Source organism: Oncorhynchus kisutch, linkage group LG10, assembly GCF_002021735.2.
Source record: "Oncorhynchus kisutch isolate 150728-3 linkage group LG10, Okis_V2, whole genome shotgun sequence".
Classification (NCBI taxonomy): domain Eukaryota; kingdom Metazoa; phylum Chordata; class Actinopteri; order Salmoniformes; family Salmonidae; genus Oncorhynchus; species Oncorhynchus kisutch.
The window spans coordinates 26859284-26886718 of record NC_034183.2 but is presented as its reverse complement, the minus strand read 5'-3'; the positions used below and the strand labels follow the sequence as shown (position 1 = coordinate 26886718).

The 27435-nt window shown below is 43.5% G+C and overlaps 1 protein-coding gene across 6 annotated transcripts in view; it reads left to right on the top strand.

Annotated features, from left to right (window-relative positions):
- The window catches only part of LOC109897973 (importin-13), a 62606-nt gene that overhangs the window by 14588 nt on the left and 20583 nt on the right, over window positions 1-27435 (top strand). For all 6 annotated transcript variants that reach the window (XR_004211183.1, XR_004211184.1, XM_031833416.1 and 3 more), the window contains exons 2-5: window positions 14607-14732; window positions 14808-14951; window positions 20534-20746; window positions 20881-21134. Coding sequence is in view for 4 of the 6 variants with exons in the window: in XM_031833416.1 (XP_031689276.1) it covers window positions 14607-14732; window positions 14808-14951; window positions 20534-20746; window positions 20881-21134 (737 nt within the window). In the remaining 2 variants the exon portion in view is untranslated. The remainder of the gene's footprint in view (window positions 1-14606; window positions 14733-14807; window positions 14952-20533; window positions 20747-20880; window positions 21135-27435) is intronic.

The window sequence follows — 27435 nt, the reverse complement described above, 5'->3', positions numbered from 1 at the left end:
TGGAAGAAAGGAAATGTGTCTGCTGATATTCTTTTAAAGGTAGGATTCATATAGGCCTAATGTAAGCCTAAACTATATCAAAAATCTATCTCTTTCTGGTGCTTCTTACGTTCTGTTTGCTGCCTCATGTTTTAAACGTTGAGCAGTGTGTGTGTTTTTTGGAGAGAGTGGTGTGTGTTTGTGATAGAGGGAGACCGTGGGAGAGTGGTGTTTGTGTGTGTTAGAACTGAAGAGTAAAGCTTTTATACTGTTTTCCCCTTATTGCAACAGTGACATGCCAATCATTATCCATGTATATTCATTCCTCCTATTCATTCCAAATCACAGGTAGGCCTTTGCAAATATGAGCAAATATGCCATACTATGTATTATTCTATTATAGTGAACAGTGTGAAGGTAAATTGAATGTGTTGAGTCGAAATGTGAAAATCTGTGACGTTTTTTTTGTGTAGAACATGCGCATAATGTTTAGAAAATGTGAAAAAGTGTCAGGGGGGGAAGGGGCAGACAGGATGCTAGGCCACTCCCCCGTGGTATCGCAATACCTGGCCTGGTATCGCAATACCTGGCCTGGCATCGCAATACCTGGCCTGGCATCGCAATACCTGGCCTGGCATCGCAATGCCTGGCCTGGCATCGCAATGCCTGGCCTGGCATCGCAATGCCTGGCCTGGCATCGCAATGCCTGGCCTGGCATCGCAATGCCTGGCCTGGCATCGCAATGCCTGGCCTGGTATCGCAATGCCTGGCCTGGTATCGCAATGCCTGGCCTGGTATCGCAATGCCTGGCCTGGTATCGCAATGCCTGGCCTGGTATCGCAATGCCTGGCCTGGTATCGCAATGCCTGGCCTGGTATCGCAATGCCTGGCCTGGTATCGCAATGCCTGGCCTGGTATCGCAATGCCTGGCCTGGTATCTTGACAACCCTATATGTAACTGTATTGACCCCCCCAAAATTGAGCTCTTCAGCAAAAAATGTTGAATCCTTGGGATCTGGATATTTTTTCTCAGTGGTGTAAAGTAAAAATACTTGAAAGTACTACTTAGGTTGTTTTTTGGGGGACCTGTACTTTCTATATTTGACTACTTTTACTTTTACTCCACTCCATTTCTAAAGACAATAATGTACTTTTTACTCCTTACATTTTCCCTAACACCCAAAAGTACTCGTTACATTTTGAATGCTAATTAGGACAAATGGTCTAATTCACACAATTATCAAGAGAACATCCCTTGTCATCCCTACTGCCTCTGATCTGGCAGACTCACTAAACATTTGTAAATGTCTGAGTGTTGAACTGTGCCCCTGGCTATCCGTAAATAAATGTAAAAAATTGTCTGGTTTGCTTAATATATATATATATATATATATATGACATTTTAAATACTTTTGATACTTAACATTTAAAACCATATACTTTTAGACTTTTACTCAAGTAGTATTTTACTAGGTGACTTAACTTAAATGACTTAGGTCAAAGTATCTTTACTTTTACTCTCAAGTATGAAAATTGGGTACTTTTTCCACTAGTGCTTTTTCTATTTGGTTGGCTGCTCTATGTACTTGTGGGAAACACTGGAGATACTCGAGGCTATTTCAGACATGACTGATATGAGAGGTAGAGCACTTCCAGTTGACAGAATAAGGCATGGCGTCAGTTCTCTTTCCCTTATCGATTGTTTCTTATTTTAGTGCCTGGGGCTAGTACCTTATCTCATATCCGATGTCATCAATCTTCTCAATGGCAACCACATAATGATCATTCAGTGTATGTGTGTGTGTGATGACAGGTTGTTTTATTGTTGCTGACGAGTGTGAACTGTCGTTTTTTGTCTAAATTGGTAACATGGGATTAGTATTTGTTTTTTATATCTCTGCGCAGACAGTCAACAACCACCCACACCCCTACAAACGACCCTACACACACATGCGCGCACACACACTGTCCCCGCTTCATTCATCAAATCTCCTACTTCCTCTGCTTGTTATTTAATCTAGATTTCACATCATGAATATTAATATGAACAGTTATGATATAAGAGGACATGGATCTAATCAATAATGATGTTCAGTCAGTATCCTGTCAGCTACCTGGTACCCTCACAGTACCAGAGTTAGGAGCAGATTTACTATGTGGCCGGTTACACCTGCGCAATATTGGCATACTGCTGTGGAAAATGGGACAGGACCGACGCTTCTAGAGGACCTTGCAGATGCTACAGTCTCTGATCCCACAATGGAATCACATCTAGGGCTATTGCGGTGACCACATTAATGCCAAAACAGCAGTCATGAGTCATGACAGCAGTAAAAGTCCATGTGACAGTTGAGTCATGGTAATCTCCTTTTATGTAGTCTGGACATGAGTCAGTAGTACCCAACTATCGAGCAACCATCAGGTCTCTAATGGCCTGGTGCTCAGCGCTCTTTTGTCCCTCTAACGCAGGCCTGGGCAAAGGCTGGCCTGGGAGCCGTATGCGGCCCGTGACCTAATTCAATATGGCCTGCGGAATCAGGCTCAGATCACATAGAATTTGCCATAGTAAAGTTATGAAAAATATATTTGTTATTCAAATTAAAAGCCCAATGAATACTCTCCTTTGTGTAATAATTTAACTCCCACCGCTTGTGGAAGATTTATTTTGAAGGCACGTATAAATAGCAACTTCAAGAGGACAGACCGTGACTGACAGGCTGACACACACACACGTCACAGTTACAAATGGTAGCTAGCTAGAAATTGCGCAATTTCTCAAATATTTACAAGAAAAGGAAACTAGACTGATTTGTAGGGTGTTCCAGCAAGATGTATGGTGTTTCCTCCGACACATTGTTGTGGCTGGCTTCCGGGTTAAGCGGGCATTGTGTCAAGAAGCAATGCGGCTTGGTTGGGTTGTGTTTCGGAGGACGCACAGCTCTCAACCTTAGCCTCTCCCGAGGCCGTACGGGAGTTGCAGCGATGAGACGACTGTAACTAGTAATTGGATACCACAAAATAATTTTTCTGCATTGCATTATTCATCAGGAAGTGTTCTGAAAATGAGCTATGTTGTGAATACAGTCACTAAAGTGGTAAACTTCATAAGAGCAAAATCTTTTAACCACCGTCAGTTTGTCTCACTGTTAGAAGAGACATTCAGATCATGCAGCTCTCCCCTACCACACAAACGTGAGATGGCTGAGTTTGGGGAAGGTACTTAAAAGGGCGTGAGACCTGAAGTCGGAGATGGCTGAGTTTTTGCAAATCAAAGGAAAATATGTGGATTTCCCTCAACTGCAACATAAAGAATGGTTGTCTGATTTTGCCTTCACCGTGGACATCATGGCCCTAATGAATGAACTGAATTTCCAACTGCAAGGGAAGGGCCTTTTTGCACATCAGATGTACAGCCTTGTCAAAGCCTTCAAGGGAAAATTACTCCTTGACTTGCCAAGTAGAAGCCAACAATCTCACCCACCTTCCGACACTACTAGTCTGTTCCCTATCAAATGACCAGCGGGAGAAGTATACATCGCTGCTGCATGCTTTGAACGGTGAGTTTTCTCGTCGGTTTGAGTATTTTAAAGTGTTGGGAAATGACACTTTCACCTTCAATGTGGATAACGCTCCCACTGACCTGCAACTTGAGCTTATCGATCTTCAGTCTGATGCAGTGATTTGAGAACAATTCAAAACAATGTCACTGAGGTTCTATGCATCTCTCGATTAACAAAACTTTCCAAAGATTAGGAGTCATGCTCAGAAGATGTTTTGTACTGTTTGGGTCAACCTATGTATGTGAACAGACATTTTCAGTGATGAAATATAACAAGTCAAGACACAGATAATCTCTTACTTACTCTCACCTCTCACCTCTCAGCAATCCTGCGCATAGCGATGTCAGAAACTATACCTGACTTCACTGCTCTAGACAATGCCAATCAGAGACTTCACTCCTCACACTGATTGAGTAGTTTAAATGTTATGTTGAGCCCTCTCTTTCTTGTTTTTTTTGTGCGTACCTGTTAAGATTTCTGTACTTTCCCTCCGTGTAGTTCATTGCATGTTTAATAATGAAAATACCTACCAAAAAGAGAACATAGATGTGGTTTATTTCTGTGCATGTTAAAGTAAAAGAAGTAGCATATCTGGATGTGATTTACAGTAGATATAATCCTGTAATATGATTCTGGCCCCCCCGAAACTCACAGCAAACACTTAAAAGCACAACACTGTTATGATGATAAAACTCGTCTCACTCAACAGTTTCCCATGTGTATCAAAAATGGTCCACCACCCAAAGGACATCCAGCCAACTTGATACAACTTGGTGTATTTTGGGGTAATGTTACTGGACCCCAGGAAGAGGATCTGCTTATGGGGATCCTTAATAAATACAAAATGCAATACCAGCTGCTCCAACCTGGTCCACAGCTGCAGGTAGGGGAGCTTGTTCAGCTCAGCAGTAGGCTGGCACATTACAGCCACAGCAGTTTCACTAGTTGCCCTGAACAGAAAGGATATATGATCTCTGGTGGCTAATGAAACAATTGAGCTGTTAGTTGATTTGCATTTGGCTGACTGTAGTGAGATGGGTCTCACACCCCAGGTTTTGCTCAGTCTGGAGTGTGTCTCGGGAAGAGAAGTCTCCTTAGATCACACGGTGGACAGAGGTAATGACCTGGTTTGAACTCTGGGAAATCATATTCTTGGAGGGAGACATTTCAGTAAAGACACCGCTCCTCAGTAAAAATCACATTATTGGTCAATTGCACCCTTCGAAAGACACACATGCATACATCTACACAAACATATACAGTGCCTTGCGAAAGTATTCGGCCCCCTTGAACTTTGCGACCTTTTGCCACATTTCAGGCTTCAAACATAAAGATATAAAACTGTATTTTTTTTGTGAAGAATCAACAAGTGGGACACAATCATGAAGTGGAACGACATTTATTGGATATTTCAAACTTTTTTAACAAATCAAAAACTGAAAAATTGGGCGTGCAAAATTATTCAGCCCCCTTAAGTTAATACTTTGTAGCGCCACCTTTTGCTGCGATTACAGCTGTAAGTCGCTTGGGGTATGTCTCTATCAGTTTTGCACATCGAGAGACTGAATTTTTTTCCCATTCCTCCTTGCAAAACAGCTCGAGCTCAGTGAGGTTGGATGGAGAGCATTTGTGAACAGCAGTTTTCAGTTCTTTCCACAGATTCTCGATTGGATTCAGGTCTGGACTCTGACTTGGCCATTCTAACACCTGGATATGTTTATTTTTGAACCATTCCATTGTAGATTTTGCTTTATGTTTTGGATCATTGTCTTGTTGGAAGACAAATCTCCGTCCCAGTCTCAGGTCTTTTGCAGACTCCATCAGGTTTTCTTCCAGAATGGTCCTGTATTTGGCTCCATCCATCTTCCCATCAATTTTAACCATCTTCCCTGTCCCTGCTGAAGAAAAGCAGGCCCAAACCATGATGCTGCCACCACCATGTTTGACAGTGGGGATGGTGCGTTCAGGGTGATGAGCTGTGTTGCTTTTACGCCAAACATAACGTTTTGCATTGTTGCCAAAAAGTTCAATTTTGGTTTCATCTGACCAGAGCACCTTCTTCCACATGTTTGGTGTGTCTCCCAGGTGGCTTGTGGCAAACTTTAAACAACACTTTTTATGGATATCTTTAAGAAATGGCTTTCTTCTTGCCACTCTTCCATAAAGGCCAGATTTGTGCAATATACGACTGATTGTTGTCCTATGGACAGAGTCTCCCACCTCAGCTGTAGATCTCTGCAGTTCATCCAGAGTGATCATGGGCCTCTTGGCTGCATCTCTGATCAGTCTTCTCCTTGTATGAGCTGAAAGTTTAGAGGGACGGCCAGGTCTTGGTAGATTTGCAGTCAAATCAAATCAAATTTATTTATATAGCCCTTCGTACATCAGCTGATATCTCAAAGTGCTGTACAGAAACCCAGCCTAAAACCCCAAACAGCAAGCAATGCAGGTGGAGAAGCACGGTGGCTAGGAAAAACTCCCTAGAAAGGCCAATACCTAGGAAGAAACCTAGAGAGGAACCAGGCTATGTGGGGTGGCCAGTCCTCTTCTGGCTGTGCCGGGTGGAGATTATAACAGAACATGGTCAAGATGTTCAATGTTCATAAATGACCAGCATGGTCGAATAATAATAAGGCAGAACAGTTGAAACTAGAGCAGCAGCACAGTCAGGTGGAAGTTGAAACTGGAGCAGCAGCATGGCCAGGTGGACTGGGGACAGCAAGGAGTCATCATGTCAGGTAGTCCTGGGGCATGGTCCTAGGGCTCAGGTCCTCCGAGAGAGAGAAAGAAAGAGAGAAGGAGAGAATTAGAGAACGCACACTTAGATTCACACAGGACACCGAATAGGACAGGAGAAGTACTCCAGATATAACAAACTGACCCCAGCCCCCCGACACATAAACTACTGCAGCATAAATACTGGAGGCTGAGACAGGAGGGGTCAGGAGACACTGTGGCCCCATCTGAGGACACCCCCGGACAGGGCCAAACAGGAAGGATATAACCCCACCCACTTTGCCAAAGCACAGCCCCCACACCACTAGAGGGATATCTTCAACCACCAACTTACCATCCTGAGACAAGGCTGAGTATAGCCCACAAAGATCTCCGCCACGGCACAACCCAAGGGGGGGGGGGGCGCCAACCCAGACAGGATGACCACAACAGTGAATCAACCCACTCAGGTGACGCACCCCCTCCAGGGACAGCATGAGAGAGCCCCAGCAAGCCAGTGACTCAGCCCCTGTAATAGGGTTAGAGGCAGAGAATCCCAGTGGAAAGAGGGGAACCGGCCAGGCAGAGACAGCAAGGGCGGTTCGTTGCTCCAGAGCCTTTCCGTTCACCTTCCCACTCCTGGGCCAGACTACACTCAATCATATGACCCACTGAAGAGATGAGTCTTCAGTAAAGACTTAAAGGTTGAGACCGAGTTTGCGTCTCTGACATGGGTAGGCAGACCGTTCCATAAAAATGGAGCTCTATAGGAGAAAGCCCTGCCTCCAGCTGTTTGCTTAGAAATTCTAGGGACAATTAGGAGGCCTGCGTCTTGTGACCGTAGCGTACGTATAGGTATGTACGGCAGGACCAAATCAGAGAGATAGGTAGGAGCAAGCCCATGTAATGCTTTGTAGGTTAGCAGTAAAACCTTGAAATCAGCCCTTGCTTTGACAGGAAGCCAGTGTAGAGAGGCTAGCACTGGAGTAATATGATCAAATTTTTTGGTTCTAGTCAGGATTCTAGCAGCCGTATTTAGCACTAACTGAAGTTTATTTAGTGCTTTATCCGGGTAGCCGGAAAATAGAGCATTGCAGTAGTCTAACCTAGAAGTGACAAAAGCATGGATTAATTTTTCTGCATCATTTTTGGACAGAAAGTTTCTGATTTTTGCAATGTTACGTAGATGGAAAAAAGCTGTCCTCGAAATGGTCTTGATATGTTCTTCAAAAGAGAGATCAGGGTCCAGAGTAACGCCGAGGTCCTTCACAGTTTTATTTGAGACGACGGTACAACCATTAAGATTAATTGTCAGATTCAACAGAAGATCTCTTTGTTTCTTGGGACCTAGAACAAGCATCTCTGTTTTGTCCGAGTTTAATAGTAGAAAGTTTGCAGCCATCCACTTCCTTATGTCTGAAACACATGCTTCTAGCGAGGGCAATTTTGGGGCTTCACCATGTTTCATTGAAATGTACAGCTGTGTGTCATCCGCATAGCAGTGAAAGTTTACATTATGTTTTCGAATAACATCCCCAAGAGGAAAAATATATAGTGAAAACAATAGTGGTCCTAAAACGGAACCTTGAGGAACACCGAAATTTACAGTTGATTTGTCAGAGGACAAACCATTCACAGAGACAAACTGATATCTTTCCGACAGATAAGATCTAAACCAGGCCAGAACATGTCCGTGTAGACCAATTTGGGTTTCCAATCTCTCCAAAAGAATGTGGTGATCGATGGTATCAAAAGCAGCACTAAGGTCTAGGAGCATGAGGACAGATGCAGAGCCTCGGTCCGATGCCATTAAAATGTCATTTACCACCTTCACAAGTGCCGTCTCAGTGCTATGATGGGGTCTAAAACCAGACTGAAGCATTTCGTATACATTGTTTGTCTTCAGGAAGGCAGTGAGTTGCTGCGCAACAGCCTTCTCTAAAATTTTTGAGAGGAATGGAAGATTCGATATAGGCCGATAGTTTTTTATATTTTCTGGGTCAAGGTTTGGCTTTTTCAAGAGAGGCTTTATTACTGCCACTTTTAGTGAGTTTGGTACACATCCAGTGGATAGAGAGCCGTTTATTATGTTCAACATAGGAGGGCCAAGCACAGGAAGCAGCTCTTTCAGTAGTTTAGTTGGAATAGGGTCCAGTATGCAGCTTGAAGGTTTAGAGGCCATGATTATTTTCATCATTGTGTCAAGAGATATAGTACTAAAACACTTGAGCGTCTCTCTTGATCCTAGGTCCTGGCAGAGTTGTGCAGACTCAGGACAACTGAGGTTTGGAGGAATACGCAGGTTTAAAGAGGAGTCCGTAATTTGCTTTCTAATAATCATAATCTTTTCCTCAAAGAAGTTCATGAATTTATCACTGCTAAAGTGAAAGTCATCCTCTCTTGGGGAATGCTGCTTTTTAGTTAGCTTTGCGACAGTATTAAAAAGGAATTTCGGATTGTTCTTATTTTCCTCAATTAAGTTAGAAAAATAGGATGATCGAGCAGCAGTAAGGGCTCTACGGTACTGCACGGTACCGTCCTTCCAAGCTAGTCGGAAGACTTCCAGTTTGGTGTGGCGCCATTTCCGTTCCAATTTTCTGGAAGCTTGCTTCAGAGCTCGGGTATTTTCTGTGTACCAGGGAGCTAGTTTCTTATGAGACATTTTTTTTGTTTTTAGGGGTGCAACTGCATCTAGGGTATTGCGCAAGGTTAGATTGAGATCCTCAGTTAGGTGGTTAACTGATTTTTGTCCTCTGGCGTCCTTGGGTAGGCAGAGGGAGTCTGGAAGGGCATCAAGGAATCTTTGTGTTGTCTGTGAATTTATAGCACGACTTTTGATGTTCCTTGGTTGGGGTCTAAGCAGATTATTTGTTGCAATTGCAAACGTAATAAAATGGTGGTCCGATAGTCCAGGATTATGAGGAAAAACATTAAGATCCACCACATTTATTCCATGGGACAAAACTAGGTCCAGCGTATGACTGTGACAGTGAGTGGGTCCAGAGACATGTTGGACAAAACCCACTGAGTCGATGATGGCTCTGAAAGCCTTTTGGAGTGGGTCTGTGGACTTTTCCATGTGAATATTAAAGTCACCAAAGATTAGAATATTATCTGCTATGACTACAAGGTCCGATAGGAATTCAGGGAACTCAGTGAGAAACGCTGTATATGGCCCAGGAGGCCTGTAAACAGTAGCTATAAAAAGTGATTGAGTAGGCTGCATAGATTTCATGACTAGAAGCTCAAAAGACGAAAATGTCATTTTTTTTTGTGTAAATTGAAATTTGCTATCGTAAATGTTAGCAACACCTCCGCCTTTGCGGGATGCACGGGGGATATGGTCACTAGTGTAGCCAGGAGGTGAGGCCTCATTTAAAACAGTAAATTCATCAGGCTTAAGCCATGTTTCAGTCAGGCCAATCACATCAAGATTATGATCAGTGATTAGTTCATTGACTATAATTGCCTTTGAAGTAAGGGATCTAACATTAAGTAGCCCTATTTTGAGATGTGAGGTATCATGATCTCTTTCAGTAATGACAGGAATGGAGGTGGTCTTTATCCTAGTGAGATTGCTAAGGCGAACACCGCCATGTTTAGTTTTGCCCAACCTAGGTCGAGGCACAGACACGGTCTCAATGGTGATAGCTGAGCTGACTACACTGACTGTGCTAATGGCAGACTCCACTATGCTGGCAGGCTGGCTAACAGCCTGCTGCCTGGCCTGCACCCTATTTCATTGTGGAGCTAGAGGAGTTAGAGCCCTGTCTATGTTGGTAGATAAGATGAGAGCACCCCTCCAGCTAGGATGGAGTCCGTCACTCCTCAGCAGGTCAGGCTTGGTCCTGTTTGTGGGTGAGTCCCAGAAAGAGGGCCAATTATCTACAAATTCTAACTTTTGGGAGGGGCAGAAAACAGTTTTCAACCAGCGATTGAGTTGTGAGACTCTGCTGTAGAGCTCATCACTCCCCCTAACTGGGAGGGGGCCAGAGACAATTACTCGATGCCGACACATCTTTCTAGCTGATATGCACGCAGAAGCTATGTTGCGCTTAGTGATTTCTGACTGTTTCATCCTAACATCGTTGGTGCCGACGTGGATAACAATATCTCTATACTCTCTACACTCGCCAGTTTTAGCTTTAGCCAGCACCATCTTCAGATTAGCCTTAACGTCGGTAGCCCTGCCCCCGGGTAAACAGTGTATGATCGCTGGATGATTCGCTTTAAGTCTAATACTGCGGGTAATGGAGTCGCCAATGACTAGAGTTTTCAATTTGTCAGAGCTAATGGTGGGAAGCTTCGGCGTCTCAGACCCCGTAACGGGAGGAGTAGAGACCAGAGAAGAATCGGCCTCTGACTCCGACCCGCTGCTTAATGGGGAAAACCGGTTGAAAGTTTCTGTCGGCTGAATGAGCGACACCGGTTGAGCGTTCCTACAGCATTTCCTTCCAGAAACCGTGAGAAAGTTGTCCGGCTGCGGGGACTGTGCCAGGGGATTTACACTACTATCTGTACTTACTGGTGCCACAGACGCTATTTCATCCTTTCCTACACTGAAATTACCCTTGCCTAACGATTGCGTCTGAAGCTGGGCTTGCAGCACAGCTATCCTCGCCGTAAGCCGAGTACAGCGGCTGCAATTAGAAGTCATCATGTTAATGTTACTACTTAGCTTCGGCTGTTGGAGGTCCTGACGAATCGTGTCCAGATAAAGCGTCCGGAGTGAAAAAGTTGAGGAAAAAATAAATAAATATATGAACGGTAATTAAAAAGTGAAAACCGTAAAGTTGTCAGGTAGCAAAACAGGTTAGCAACAAAACGCACAGCAACTCGAAAACAAGCCTGCAAGTTGTGACCGGATATGACCCTTGCAACCTTTCAGTTACTAGTCCAACCCAGTGTGTCTGATACTCCTTCCATTTCAATATTATCGCTTGCACAGTGCTCCTTGGGATGTTTAAAGCTTGGGAAATCTTTTTGTATCCAAATCCGGCTTTAAACTTGTTCACAACAGTATCTCGGACCTGCCTGGTGTGTTCCTTGTTCTTCATGATGCTCTCTGCGCTTTTAACGGACCTCTGAGACTATCACAGTGCAGGTGCATTTATACGGAGACTTGATTACACACAGGTGGATTGTATTTATCATCATTAGTCATTTAGGTCAACATTGGATCATTCAGAGATCCTCACTGAACTTCTGGAGAGAGTTTGCTGCACTGAAAGTAAAGGGGCTGAATAATTTTGCACGCCCACTTTTTCAGTTTTTGATTTGTTAAAAAAGTTTGAAATATCCAATAAATGTCGTTCCACTTCATGATTGTGTCCCACTTGTTGTTGATTCTTCACAAAAAAGTACAGTTTTATATCTTTGTGTTTGAAGCCTGAAATGTGGCAAAAGGTCGCGAAGTTCAAGGGGGCCGAATACTTTCGCAAGGCACTGTACATACACTGCTCAAAAAAATAAAGGGAACACTAAAATAACACATCCTAGATCTGAAATATTCTTATTAAATACTTTTTTCTTTACATAGTTGAATGTGCTGACAACAAAATCACACATTTGATTTCCATTGATCATTTGTGTATCAACCCATGGAGGTCTGGATTTGGAGTCACACAAAATTAAAGTGGAAAACCACACTACAGGCTGATCCAACTTTGATGTAATGTCCTTAAAACAAGTCAAAAATGAGGCTCAGTAGTGTGTGTGGCCTCCACGTGCCTGTATGACCTCCCTACAACGCCTGGGCATGCTCCTGATGAGGTGGCGGATTGTCTCCTGAGGGATCTCCTCCCAGACCTGGACTAAAGCATCCGTAGCGTTGGTGGATGGAGCGAGACATGATGTCCCAGATGTGCTCAATTGGATTCAGGTCTGGGGAACGGGCGGGCCAGTCCATAGCATCAATGCCTTCCTCTTGCAGGAACTGCTGACACACTCCAGCCACATGAGGTCTTGCATTGTCTTGCATTAGGAGGAACCCAGGGCCAACCGCACCAGCATATGGTCTCAAGGGGTCTGAGGATCTCATCTCAATACCTAATGGCAGTCAGGCCACCTCTGGGGAGCACATGGAGGGCTATGCAGCCCCCCCAAAGAAATGCCACCCCACACCATGACTGACCCACCGCCTAACCGGTCATGCTGGAGGATGTTGCAGGCAGCAAAACATTCTCCACGGCGTCTCCAGACTCTAACGTCTGTCACATGCTCTGTGTGAACCTGCTTTCATCTGTGAAGAGCACAGGGCGCCAGTGGTGAATTTGCCAATCTTGGTTTTCTCTGGCAAATGCCAAATGTCCTGCACAGTGTTGGGCTGTAAGCACAATCCCCAGCTGTGGACGTCGGGCCCTCATACCACCCTCATGGAGTCTGTTTCTGACCGTTTGAGCAGACACATGCACATTTGTGGCCTGCTGGAGGTCATTTTGCAGGGCTCTGGCAGTGCTCCTCCTGCTCCTCCTTGCACAAAGGCGGAGGTAGCGGTCCTGCTGCTGGGTTGTTGCCTTCCTACGGCCTCCTCCACGTCTCCTGATGTACTGGCCTGTCTCCTGGTAGCGCCTCCATGCTCTGGACACTACTCTGACAGACACAGCAAACCTTCTTGCCACAACTCGCATTGATGTGTCATCCTGGATGAGCTGCACTACCTGAGCCACTTGTGTGGGTTGTAGACTCCATCTCATGCTACCACTAGAGTGAAAGCACCACCAGCATTCAAAAGTGACCAAACCATCAGCTAGGAAGCATATGAACTGAGAAGTGGTCTGTGGTCACCACCTGCAGAACCACCCCTTTATTGGGGGTGTCTTGCTAATTGCCTATAATTTCCACCTGTTGTCTATTCCATTTGCACAACAGCATGTGAAATTTATTGTCAATCAGTGTTGCTTCCTAAGTGGACAGTTTGATTTCACAGAAGTGTGATTGACTTGGAGTTACATTGTGTTGTTTAAGTGTTCCCTTTTGTTTTTTTGAGCAGTGTATTATGGGGAGGTGCGTGGTGGCTGCCACACTGGGTGCCCAGGGAGCTGCTGTTGTATGGGGTTGAGTGTCTTGCTCATGGGCATAACAGCAGGCAATGGCATCTAGGAGTTTATACCGGCAAAACCCTCTGGTTGCCAGCTCACTTCCTGACAGATTTTTCCTGTCGGACCCGGGATTTGAACTGGCAACACCTCTCTAACCCCTAGCGTACCTGCTGCCTCTGTGAAGAGGGTTTTCCTGAGCTGGGCAGATACACTGTTAGACTTTAATAACAAAAGCATTTAATAACAAACACAGTTATAGCAGTGTTTCAATAAGGAACAACCGAGGAATCAATTCAAATTTTATTTGTCACATACACATGGTTAGCAGATGTTAATGCGAGTGTAGCGAAATGCTTGTGCTTCTAGTTCCGACAATGCAGTAATAACCAACAAGTAATCTAACTAACAATTCCAAAACTACTGTCTTATACACACAAGTGTAAGGGGATAAAGAATATGTACATAAAGATATATGAATGAGTGATGGTACAGAGCGGCATAGGCAAGATACAGTAGATGGTATCGAGTACAGTATATACATATGAGATGAGTATGTAAACAAAGTGGCTAGTGATACATGTATTACATAAAGATGCAGTAGATGATATAGAGTACAGTATATACGTATCCATATGAGATGAATAATGTAGGGTATGTAAACATTTATATTAGGTAGCATTGTTTAAAGTGGCTAGTGATATATTTTACATCAATTCCCATTATTAAAGTGGCTGGAGTTGAGTCAGTGTGTTGGCAGCAGCCACTCAATGTTAGTGGTGGCTGTTTAACAGTCTGATGGCCTTGAGATAGAAGCTGTTTTTCAGTCTCTCGGTCCCAGCTTTGATGCACCTGTACTGACCTCGCCTTCTGGATGATAGCGGGGTGAACAGGCAGTGGCTCGGGTGGTTGTTGTCCTTGATGATCTTTATGGCCTTCCTGGAATATGATTCAGGCTGTGATATCTACCCTATGACACACACAACCTGAACCTATTCATACTGTGTGTGTTTCCACTCTAGGAGGTGATTTCAAAAGGAAACAAAGGGACCCTGCACAGACATGTCTTTCCATTAGACAATGTGTCAACCAGCCACCCACCACACTAGCTCTTGGTCAGGGCGCTAGGGTTGATCTACATACCAGCACTGGAGAGCCTCTTGATACTGACTGTCTCTATTGATGGTGTTCTTTAACAGCAGTCAGTCATACAAGAGTCTAGAAACAACGTTCCTGTTCTAAATGACATATAATTGCATTGCAAGAATTATATTGACTCTCCCTCCCATCTCTATCTCTCTCTCGCTATCTATAGGGGCTCCACCAGTTGTACTATGACCCTAACATTGAGAATAAGAATCTGGCCCAGAAGTGGTTGATGCAGGCTCAGGTCTCCCCTCAGGCCTGGCAGTTCTGCTGGGCTCTGCTCAGCCCTGACAAGGTATGAAATGCCCACATGCGCTCGCACACATGCAAATATACACACCTATACATAACCCTCTCTCTCTCTTCCTAGGTTCCTGAAATCCAGTACTTTGGGGCTAGTGCCCTCCACACTAAGATATCCCGCTACTGGTCTGATATCCCTTCTGACCAGTATGAGACCCTGAAGACTCAACTCTTCTCCCAGATCGCCTGCTTCTCCTCCGGATCCAAGATGGTGGGTAAATGGATGGACAGTTGGATTTATTATATCAATAAAAATACTACTGATGCACCGATATTATTATAATTTTGGCCAATACCGATATCAGATATTTTCCTTGCCAAATAACCCGATAACGAAAATCGATTATTTAACATTTTAGCGGTCTTTTAAGCATTCTAGTGCAGGTAATATTTAAATCACACACTGACACGGTCTAAGGCACTGCATCTCAGCGCAAGAGGCGTCACTACAGTCCCTGGTTCGAATCCAGGCTGTATCACATCCGGCTGTGATTGGGAGTCCCATAGGGGGGCGCACAATTGGCCCAGCGCCGGGTTTGGCCGGGGTAGGCTGTCATTGTAAATAAGAATTTGTTCTTAACTGACTTGCCGAGTTAAATAAAGCTTACACACCACACTGACCAAAAAGTAATTTTGTTGGCATTTACGTATGTCCCCATTACCAGTAAAACCTCATCAAAATCAATTTCTTTCACTTACTTGCTGTGCTGTTTCGTTGTTCGTTTGTTCAGTCATTTCATTCTCAACCAGGATTTCTATGGAACGCCGTTTGGGTCTTTCTGTGTCAAAAAAGATACGCGTCAAATAAGCATGTTGACTAATCAGGTCCTGAACATGACTGCACATAATAAATTAATGCGTTCATACATGTTGTACGCAGTTATTACACTATCACTCATATTTTGTATGTCACACCGATTCATCGATACGTATGCTATGATGCTGGTAAAGTTGTCTCTTCCACCTACAGTTCTGGTCATTTAAAAAAGCTAGCTAGCTCATGGATGCAAACAATCTATTTCAGTAGCTATCGTTAGCTAGCTAACTATATAGCTAGGTGTCATCTAAAATAACCCTAATTTATAAGAGTTCTTATTTGAATAATGGTGGTCAACCAATCTATGTGAAGCTAGCCACGATAAGGATTAGCCAAAAATAGTAGACTTTGCAGTTAGCCTTCAAAATAAAAGTATGTCATTGACAGTGACGCAAATTAATACAACTAGTAGAGTTATATCATAATTTAATAGATCATGCTAAATGAGGTTGGAATGTTATATGGAATCAACAAAAGACTCATTTGTCAATTTGACAAATCTGAAATCACACTGGATGTGTATATATACACTGCTCAAAAAAATAAAGGGAACACTTAAACAACACAATGTAACTCCAAGTCTATCACACTTCTGTGAAATCAAACTGGCCACTTAGGAAGCAACACTGATTGACAATAAATTTCACATGCTGTTGTGCAAATGGAACACCAAGATTGGCAAATTCCAGTTCCTGCAGGAGGAAGGTATTGATGCTATGGACTGGCCCATCCGTTCCCCAGACCTGAATCCAATTGAGCACATCTGGGACATCATGTCTCGCTCCATCCACCAATGCCACGGATGCTTTAGTCCAGGTCTGGGAGGAGATCCCTCAGGAGACAATCCGCCACCTCATCAGGAGCATGCCCAGGCGTTGTAGGGAGGTCATACAGGCACGTGGAGGCCACACACACTACTGAGCCTCATTTTGACTTGTTTTAAGGACATTACATCAAAGTTGGATCAGCCTGTAGTGTGGTTTTCCACTTTAATTTTGAGTGTAACTCCAAATCCAGACCTCCATGGGTTGATACATTTGATTTCCATTGATAATTTGTGTGATTTTGTTGTCAGCACATTCAACTATGTAAAGAAAAAAGTATTTAATAAGAATATTTCATTCATTCAGATCTAGGATGTGTTATTTTAGTGTTCCCTTTATTTTTTTGAGCAGTGTACTTTAGAATTGCATTGGGGGCAAACTTATTTCACCATACAGCCTTACGTATGGATAGTGGATCAATGACATGAGGTATCAGTCTACTCAGTGACACCCAGAGAACATTAGCATTGTTAGGTTCTTATTTTTAAGTAAATAAATCAGACACTAGAGAAGCGTTAACCAAGTTTAATCATTCCCAAAGGTTCTGTACAGCTGTAATCAGACAGCAAAATATTTTAGACATCACAGTTATATACTTCTTACTTAAGACACTCCCTCTCTCCATCCTTAGTTTATGCCCAAGAAAAAGAAGGTAACCAGATACTAATCCTGATTACTCCCTTAAGGGGAACTGACCTCACCCCTCACATCCTGACCTCAACCCCTCCTTCACCTAATCCACAGATAACCATCTGTCTTCCCTATATCAACACCGCTCTCCTCTCCTCCATCAAACACATTCCAAAGCCTTCTGGGTTGCTACAGATTCTTTATATTCAAGGCTTCGTCTCATTTATTTAACATCTCAATGTTCAAAGTTTAGCCGATTCCAACAGCATCATAGCTCTTATTGCAGGACTCTGAAACAGCTGTGAATTGAGCCACATTTATTGTCACCCTGTGTATTGAACACTATTCCCGAGGAAAAACAATACTGCGTGTATGTTTTGGAGTCTGATAACTCAGGACGTTGGGAAAAAATATTGGGTTTTTAGTAGACTGTTACCCTATTTCATTGATCTCAAATTCTTAGGTAAAGCTGTACAGTGGAATATGAATGTCAATACACCCAATAGGCTGACTGGGGAGGTGATTTCACATAGTCACAGTCCCGCGTTAAGAGCTACAATGCTAATTTTTGCGTAATCTCTACACAGCTGTGTTCTGTGGGTGTCACTGAGTAGACTGATACCCCATCTCATTGCTTCCCATTCCAACCTTGTTTAACATTATCTAGTCTAAATATGGCATGATTCCACCAATTGAAACCGTCTGCATCACTTTCAAAGAGGGACTTTTATTTTGAAGGCAAACCCCAAATTCCACTATTGTGCCTAATCCTAATTGTGGCTGACTTCACAACACATAACCCGGTCGAGCCTCACTAGCCAGATGAAGCTAGCTGGCTGCTTATAACGTTAACTTTGGCCAACAGGGTTAAGTAGCAGTATAGCTATTTATTTTCATGAACTGAAGTTAAATTTCAATAGGCGAACAAGTGGCTACCTAGCTAATACTTACTCGCAAGGATTCCTAAATCATTGCTAAGAATAGTGAAAATGACTGCAGTTTCTGCTGGTCATTGTTTTCAGGCTGGTTGTATTGGTACTAGCTAGGTACCAAGCTAAAGCTAGCTAGCTACCCTCAGAAGATGCTGTCGAAAAATGATTTATTACCAACGCGGTATTGTAAACACACCGTTCAAGGCCGGTGTTTGCAGACATTTTTGACAGTGCAACTGATATTAGTGGTGGTGCTTGGCTTGCACGTGCAAATTCAGAACACACAACATTCTGTAATAGAACTGCGTTATTTGATGTGTCCTCCACCAGTCAAATAGTGTTTATTGATGTGTATATTTTTTTATGACACCCAAAGGCCCAAACTGCGTTCAATAGTATGTTGTGAAGCTAATGCAGTAATAGCATCACTGCTATAACTCCGGTAGGGCAACATCTGAACAATGGCGCACTTTGTAACGTTAGTATGTACCGGTGCTCGACCAGTCGCGAAAGCCAACATCAACCACGACAGGGAACGGTTGATTGTCAAGGGCAATGGATTTTGCCTTTGAGTTGTCTCGCTGAAATTCTTACTCTTTCAAATGACTGCTCGACTTGTTGACTGCTCGATCCACACTGCAGACATTGTGGGCTAGGTTAGGAATGCTGTGTTGCATGTTTAGCTCTAAATTTTACGTGGCGTCATTACGTCATGTACCTTATGTACAGTGCCTTGCGAAAGTATTCGGCCCCCTTGAACTTTGCGACCTTTTGCCACATTTCAGGCTTCAAACATAAAGATATAAAACTGTATTTTTTTGTGAAGAATCAACAACAAGTGGGACACAATCATGAAGTGGAACGACATTTATTGGATATTTCAAACTTTTTTAACAAATCAAAAACTGAAAAAGTGGGCGTGCAAAATTATTCAGCCCCTTTACTTTCAGTGCAGCAAACTCTCTCCAGAAGTTCAGTGAGGATCTCTGAATGATCCAATGTTGACCTAAATGACTAATGATGATAAATACAATCCACCTGTGTGTAATCAAGTCTCCGTATAAATGCACCTGCACTGTGATAGTCTCAGGGGTCCGTTAAAAGCGCAGAGAGCATCATGAAGAACAAGGAACACACCAGGCAGGTCCGAGATATTGTTGTGAAGAAGTTTAAAGCCGGATTTGGATACAAAAAGATTTCCCAAGCTTTAAACATCCCAAGGAGCACTGTGCAAGCGATAATATTGAAATGGAAGGAGTATCAGACCACTGCAAATCTACCAAGACCTGGCCGTCCCTCTAAACTTTCAGCTCATACAAGGAGAAGACTGATCAGAGATGCAGCCAAGAGGCCCATGATCACTCTGGATGAACTGCAGAGATCTACAGCTGAGTTGGGAGACTCTGTCCATAGGACAACAATCAGTCGTATATTGCACAAATCTGGCCTTTTATGGAAGAGTGGCAAGAAGAAAGCCATTTCTTAAAGATATCCATAAAAAGTGTCGTTTAAAGTTTGCCACAAGCCACCTGGGAGACGCACCAAACATGTGGAAGAAGGTGCTCTGGTCAGATGAAACCAAAATTGAACTTTTTGGCAACAATGCAAAATGTTATGTTTGGCGTAAAAGCAACACAGCTCATCACCCTGAACACACCATCCCCACTGTCAAACATGGTGGTGGCAGCATCATGGTTTGGGCCTGCTTTTCTTCAGCAGGGACAGGGAAGATGGTTAAAATTGATGGGAAGATGGATGGAGCCAAATACAGGACCATTCTGGAAGAAAACCTGATGGAGTCTGCAAAAGACCTGAGACTGGGACGGAGATTTGTCTTCCAACAAGACAATGATCCAAAACATAAAGCAAAATCTACAATGGAATGGTTCAAAAATAAACATATCCAGGTGTTAGAATGGCCAAGTCAAAGTCCAGACCTGAATCCAATCGAGAATCTGTGGAAAGAACTGAAAACTGCTGTTCACAAATGCTCTCCATCCAACCTCACTGAGCTCGAGCTGTTTTGCAAGGAGGAATGGGAAAAAAATTCAGTCTCTCGATGTGCAAAACTGATAGAGACATACCCCAAGCGACTTACAGCTGTAATCGCAGCAAAAGGTGGCGCTACAAAGTATTAACTTAAGGGGGCTGAATAATTTTGCACGCCCAATTTTTCAGTTTTTGATTTGTTAAAAAAGTTTGTAATATCCAATAAATGTCGTTCCACTTCATGATTGTGTCCCACTTGTTGTTGATTATTCACAAAAAAATAGTTTTATATCTTTTATGTTTGAAGCCTGAAATGTGGCAAAAGGTCGCAAAGTTCAAGGGGGCCGAATACTTTCGCAAGGCACTGTAGGTATGCATGTCAACTTTGACATTTTTCACATTGGCGTTAAACTAGACATCGGGCCAATATCAACGGTGGCATTTTTAGCTAATATCGTCCGATTCCGATATGTTCACCGATATATCCTACATCCCTAAAAAAAACATTTAACTGGCGGTAGCTACGTGCCTTAAAAACCATCAAGAATAAACACAATTGTAAAGTTGTTTACTTACAAGACGTTGTGGTCCTGTTTCCAAGGTGCTAACGCGTCTGTGTGTGGCGCTGGCCTCCCTGGCCCTGAACACCATGCCAGAGGTGTGGCCGGGCGCCGTGCCAGAAATGGTGCGTGTGTTCCAAGAGGAGGGAGGGGGGGTGGATGGCCGGGCCAGATGTCTGGCCCTGCTGGAGCTTCTGACCGTCCTGCCTGAAGAGTTCCAGACCAGCCGCATGCCGCAGTACCGCAAGGGACAGGTGAGGGGGTGCTGGAGACTGAATAGTGCCAATGGGGACAACAACAAGGCAGACGGGCACACCAATGCACACACAAAAGGACAAGTGGGGGCCGGGTTAGTATTTCCTGTAATCTTGTGTCTCTCTGTCTGTAGGTGCGAGGTGCTCTGGGTCGTGAGTGGGGGTCAGTGTGTCCACTGCTGCAGCAGCTGCTGCGTCAAGGGGACAGTCCCGGGGCAGTGAAGTCTCGTGTCCTGCGCTGTCTGTCCTCCTGGGTGCTGCTGGACGTCCCTCTCAGTGAGAGTGAAGGACTGGTGGAGGACTGTTTCACTGCTCTACCAGACCCCGAGCTGTTTGATACCGCCGTGGAGGCTATTGTCAACGCCATATCACAACCCGACTCCCAGAGGTGTGTCTGGGCCAGGGGGAGGTTGAGTGGGTGGGGGTGAGAGTGGGTGTGTCATCCAGAGTATGTGAGTGGAGCGGAGTGTGCCCAATGGGAATCTTGCCCCGTGCGTTGGCCTTCTCGCCTGCTCTAATTTCACTCCAGTAGCGCTCACTTCAAGAGCTCAGGGCATGCCAGGCCCAGCATGCATTTGCATCTACTTGTGTTCTGCTATAGGCCCTTGCTTTAGCTACTGTCATGGAGTTAACTAAATATTTCCATAAAGAAACTGACCAAGCACACAGGTGCAAAATCAAGGTGAGTAAGCAAGGGAGTGTGGTGATGTACTGTCCACAACTAAATAATCATTGTTGAATCTGAAAAGACATGTATCCCGACTGCATGAAGGTGCACTTACTATGTGCACATGCTAGAAGAAAGGAACGAGGTGGGTAGATAACTGTCTAGTTTTTTTCCCTATTACCTGTACAATAAGCCATAATTGATTTTGGCCCAATAGACCTGGCATATTCCCACGTCCAAGGAGCTTTACGTTTTTATTGGGTTATTTAGCCTAAAAACGTTTAGGCCTACCTAATACAAGAGAGAGAAAAAACAACTCTGCATCTCCCCAGCCTGGCAAAAGTGGACAAAAGGGTGTTTAGAATTCCCAGTTGCTCTGCGAGTGTGGAGAGGATGTTCTTCGCTGCTGACTTGCTCTCCAGGCACATCACATGAGCCTGAAGCCACAGACTGGCCAAACTCATGTTTCAAAGGCACTGAGGTAAATTTTTGTTTAATTTGTATTTAATTCCAAGTAAATCAAAGCAGATATGCGCATTTTATAGACTAATATGATTTTAATACAACAAAATTTGATTAAATGATGAGCGCTTTATGTTCCTACCAGCCTATTGTGTCACACTCACAAATGCTTCACAATGTATTTATTTGTAGGCCTTGAAATAATTAAAACAATATAGCCTTCATTTTTGTTCATTCTTAGGCTCCTGACCTATTTAGTGTTTGTATGATGTTTTAATATGTCATGTAGCCTTTTTTTAAAATGATCTGGGCTTCTTACATTCACCTTTTAATGTTTATTCAAATACTTTTCATTCAAATCTATATGTTTGGTAGGCCCCGAAGTCACACAAATAATTGTGTGTTGGTTAAATTGTGATTTTAATGAATGGAGTGAATTTGGAGCAGCAGTTTTTTCCCATTGTGAACGTGGAGTGGTTTTTAGTGGAGTTGTTGGAAAGGACATGTAGTACCGAAGTGATGCGCAAGCTCCGCTCCGTGAGCGATTGAGCGGGATTTCCAACCAAAGAGATGGGAAGGGAGCAAGAAAGACATCCAGGGAGAGATGACAGCCAAGAGGACAGTGCGGGTATGGGAAGGGCATCTGAGAGAGGGTAGGGGAAATAGGGATGCAGAGAGAAATACAGGCAAGGGAGAGTTGACAGCTGAGGGGAGGATGAAAGGAAATGGGTTTCCTGGGGGAGAGAATGGAGGGAGTACATGGAAAGTTGACTGCCAGGAAGGGAGGGGCATTTCTCGGCTGGCTGGTGTTGCCATGGTTACAAAGCTGGGGAGCGATGTCATCATGCTCCGATTGGCTCCGATGGCAGGCACCCAGTACCCCCTCCCGAGAGACGGGGAGGGAAAGAAAGATGAGCAAGGGAGGAAGAAGTGCAACATCCACCCGGCAGTTTGGAGCTATGATTACTCTGCTGACAGGCCTGTTCTCACACGCACAGCACACATTACTGCTCTGTTCAACTTCTCAAGTCTCCTCATCATGCATGTTGTTTTTATTGATCTATGAGTAAGGCCAGTATGACTGTAGGAGGAATGAATATGAACCTCATATTTCTCAATCGTAGTGTCATCCAACCTGAGGCAGAAACACTCAACATTTGATGGTTGTGTACATTTTTGTGTCTGTTTGTGTTTGCCCTTCCTTCCTCTTTCCTTCACGTACAATGTTTCTCTTTCTCTCCCTTTCCTCTGTCATAACCCTTTTCACCCATTTTCCTCCTACTTAATTACTGGACAGGGGAAATTAGTTGCCTGGCAACAAGACCGGTGGACCAATAGCATCCTCCCAAATGACTTCACTGTAATGTGTTTAAACGGAGGAAAAGAGGGAGGTGAAATTAGGTGCTTTTAAAAGAAAAATCCACCCAAAACCACTCATTCCTTTTCGTTTACATTGTTAAATAACACTGTGAGAACAATTTGTTTCATTTTAGCATTATAAAAAGGTTGGTAGCAACATGGGAAATCGGTGTGGAAATCTGTTGCTGCTCATGTCGACAACAAAATCTACAGTGCAATTCTCCCTCGATGGGCTAGGTAGCTAGCTAGCAAGCAAACAGCTCCACACAATAATAACAAAGACATTATCAGCATGTAAAGTAGCTAGTTGGCTGTAAAATTGCCTAAACAAACTGCACTATCAATTTAGGAGTCTACAATATCAATATGTTCAACCTGCAGATCAATTTGCCTCAGAGTAGAGTCTGACATTCACAATGGCTGATATACTTTTGAGGGGAGAGCATGGGCAACGTTTCGTATGTCAATGGGCTGCACGGTGCATTCTGGGCGATTTTGGGACAAGGAACGTTTTCCTTCAAGGAATGAAAGGGAGTCTATTGGGCGCTAGCTCAGAAATCCAACATTAGCACGGATTTCATCAACGAGAAGTAAAACATTACATTATTATGTATGGTGTAGTTAACTTGCTATCTGTAATATTGTATAGGTTTGGAATCGTCACATTACGCACTTTCGAGGAAAATAGGCACGTTTCTCGACAAAGTGCAATCGGAAAGGATTCAGACCTCCTTGACTTTTACCACATTTTGTTATGTTACAGCCTTATTCTAAAATTGATTAAATTGTTTTTTCCCCCTCATCAATCTACACTGCGATTATAGCCTCGAGCCTTCTTTGGTATGACACTACAAGCTTAGCACACCTGGATTTGGGGAGTTTCTCCAATTCTTCTCTGCAGATTCTCTCAACCTCTGTCAGGTTGGATGGGGAGCATCGCCGCACAGCTATTTTCAGGTCTCTCCAGAGATATTCGATCGGGTTCAAGTCTGGGCTCTGGCTGGGCCACTCAAGGACATTCAGAGACTTGTCCCGAAGCCACTCCTGCGTTGTCTGAGCTGTGTGCTTAGGGTTGTTATGTTGGAAGGTGAACCTTCGCCCCTGTCGGAGGTCCTGAGCGCCCTGAAGCAGGATATCCCTGTACTTTGCTCCATTCTTCTTTCCCTCGATCCTGACTAGTCTCCCAGTCCCTGCCGCTGCAAAACATCCCCACAGCATGATGCTGCCACCACCATGCTTCACCATAAGGATGGTGCCAGGTTTCAACCAGATGTGATGCTTGGCATTCAGGCTAAAGAGTTCAATCTTGGTTTCATCAGACCAGAGAATCTTGTTTCTCATGGTCTGAGAGTCCTTTAGGTGCGTTTTGGCAAACTCAAAGCGGGCTGTCATGTGCCTTTTACTGAGGAGTGGCTTCCATCTGGCCACTCTACCATAAAGGCCTGATTTGGTGGAGTGCTGCAGAGATGGTTGTCCTTCTGGAAGGTTCTCCCATCTCTACAGAGGAACTCTGGAGCTCTGTCAATGACTATCAGGTTCACATCACATCACATCCCTGACCAAGACCCTTCTCCCCCGATTGCTCAGTTTGGCCATGTGGTCAGCTTTAGTAAGACTTTTGGTGGTTCCAAACTTCTTCCATTTAAGAATGATGGCGGCTACTGTGTTTTTGGGGACCTTCAAAGCTGCAGAAATGTTTTGGTACACGATCCTGTCTCGGAGCTCTACGGACAATTCCTTGGACCTCATGGCTTGGTTTTTGCTCAGACATGCACTGTCAACTATGGGACCTTACATAGACGTGTGTGCTTTTTCTAAATCATGTCCAATCAATTGAGTTTACCACAGGTGGGACTCCAAGTTGTAGAAACATCTCAAGGATGATCAATGGAAACAGGTTGCACCTGAGCTCAATTTTCGAGTCTCATAGCAAAGGGCCTGAATACTTACAGTTGAAGTCGGAAGTTTACATACACCTTAGCCAAATACATTTAAACTCAGTTTTTCACAATTCCTGAATTTAATCCTTGTAAAAATTCCCTGTCTTAGGACAGTTAGGATCACCACTTTATTTTAAGAATGTGAAATGTCAGAATAATGATTTATTACAGCCTTTCATCACATTCCCAGTGGGTCAGAAGTTTACATACACTCAATTAGTATTTGGTAGCATTGCCTTTAAATTGTTTAACTTGGGTCAGAGGTTTTGGGTAGCCTTCCACAAGCCTCCCACAATAAGTTGGGTGAATTTTGGCCCATGCCTCCTGACAGAGCTGGTGTAACGGAGTCAGGTTATAAGCCTCCTTGCTTGCACATGCTTTTTCAGTTCAGCCCACAATTTTTCTAAAAGTTTGAGGTCAGAGCTTTGTGATGGCCACTCCAATACCTTGACCTTGTTGTCCTTGCATGCTTAGGGGTCATTGTCCATTTGGAAGACCCATTTGCGACCAAGCTTTAACTTCCTGTCTGATGTCTTGAGTAGAGGTCGACCGATTCTGATTTTTCAACGCCGATACCGATTATTGAAGTACCAAAAAATCAGATGCCGATAAAAAAAAATATATATATATATATATATAATAATGACAATTACTACAATACTGAATGAACACTAATTTTAACTTAATATAATACATCAATAAAATGAATTTAGCTTCAAATAATGAAACATGTTCCATTTGATTTAAATAACGCAAAAACAAAGTGTTGGAGAAGTAAAAGTGCAATATGTGCCACGTCAAAAAAGCTAACGTTTGAATTCCTTGCTCAGAACATGAGAACATATGAAAGTTGGTGGTTCCTTTTAACATGAGACTTCAATATTCCAAGGTAAGAGGTTTTAGGTTGTAGTTAATATAGTATTTATAGGACTATTTCTCTCTATACCATTTGTATTACATATACCTTTGACTATTGGATGTTCTTATAGGCACTTTAGTATTGCCAGTGTAAAAGTATAGCTTCCGTCCCTCTCCTCGCCCCTACCTGGGCTCGGACCAGGAACACATCGACAACAGGCACACTCGAAGCATCATTACCCATCGCTCCACAAAAGCCGCAGCCCTTGCAGAGCAAGAGGAACAACTACTCCAAGTCTCAGAGCGAGTGACGACACTGATTTGAAACACTATTAGCGCTCACCCTGCTAACCAGCTAGCCATTTCACATTAGTTACACCAGCCTAATCTCGGGAGTTGATAGGCTTGATTGAAGTCATAAACAGCTCAATGCTTGAAGCACAATGAAGAGCTGCTGGCAAAACACACGAAAGTGCTGTTTGAATGAATGCTTACGAGCCTGCTGGTGCCGACCATTGCTCAGTCAGACTGCTCTATCAAATATCAAATCATAGACTTAATTATAACATAATAACATACAGAAATACGAGCTTTAGGTCATTATGGTCGAATCCGGAAACGATCTTTCAGTGAAATACGGAACTGTTCCGTATTTTATCTAACGGGTGGCTTCCATAAGTCTAAATATTCATAATGTCATAATTACGTAAAATTCTGGCAAATTAGTTCGCAATGAGCCAGGCGGCCCAAACTGTTGCATATACCCTGACTCTGCGTGCAATGAACGCAAGAGAAGTGACACAATTTCACCTGGTTAATATTGCCTTCTTGACGGTACCCATCCCTGTAGCGGGATCATTTTCGTCAGCAGCCACTGAATAGCATAGCACAACAGTCAAATAATATTACTAACAAATATTCATATTCATGAAATCACGAGTGCAATATTGCGAAACACAGCTTAGCCTTTTGTTAATCACCCTGTCGTCTCAGATTTGGAAATTATGCTTTACAGTGAAAGCAATCCAAGCGTTTAAGTTTATCGATAGCCCAGCATAGCATTATGTACACTTAGCATCAGGACGCTTGGTCACGAAAATCAGAAAAGCAATCAAATTAACCGTGTACCTTTTGATCTTCGGATGTTTTCAAATCAAATCAAATTTTATTTGTCACAGACACATGGTTAGCAGATGTTAATGCGAGTGTAGCGAAATGCTTGTGCTTCTAGTTCCGACAATGCAGTAATAACCAACAAGTAATCTAACTAACAATTCCAAAACTACCGTCTTATACACACAAGTGTAAGGGGATAAAGAATATGTACATAAAGATATATGAATGAGTGATGGTACAGAGCGGCATAGGCAAGATACAGTAGATGGTATCGAGTACAGTATATA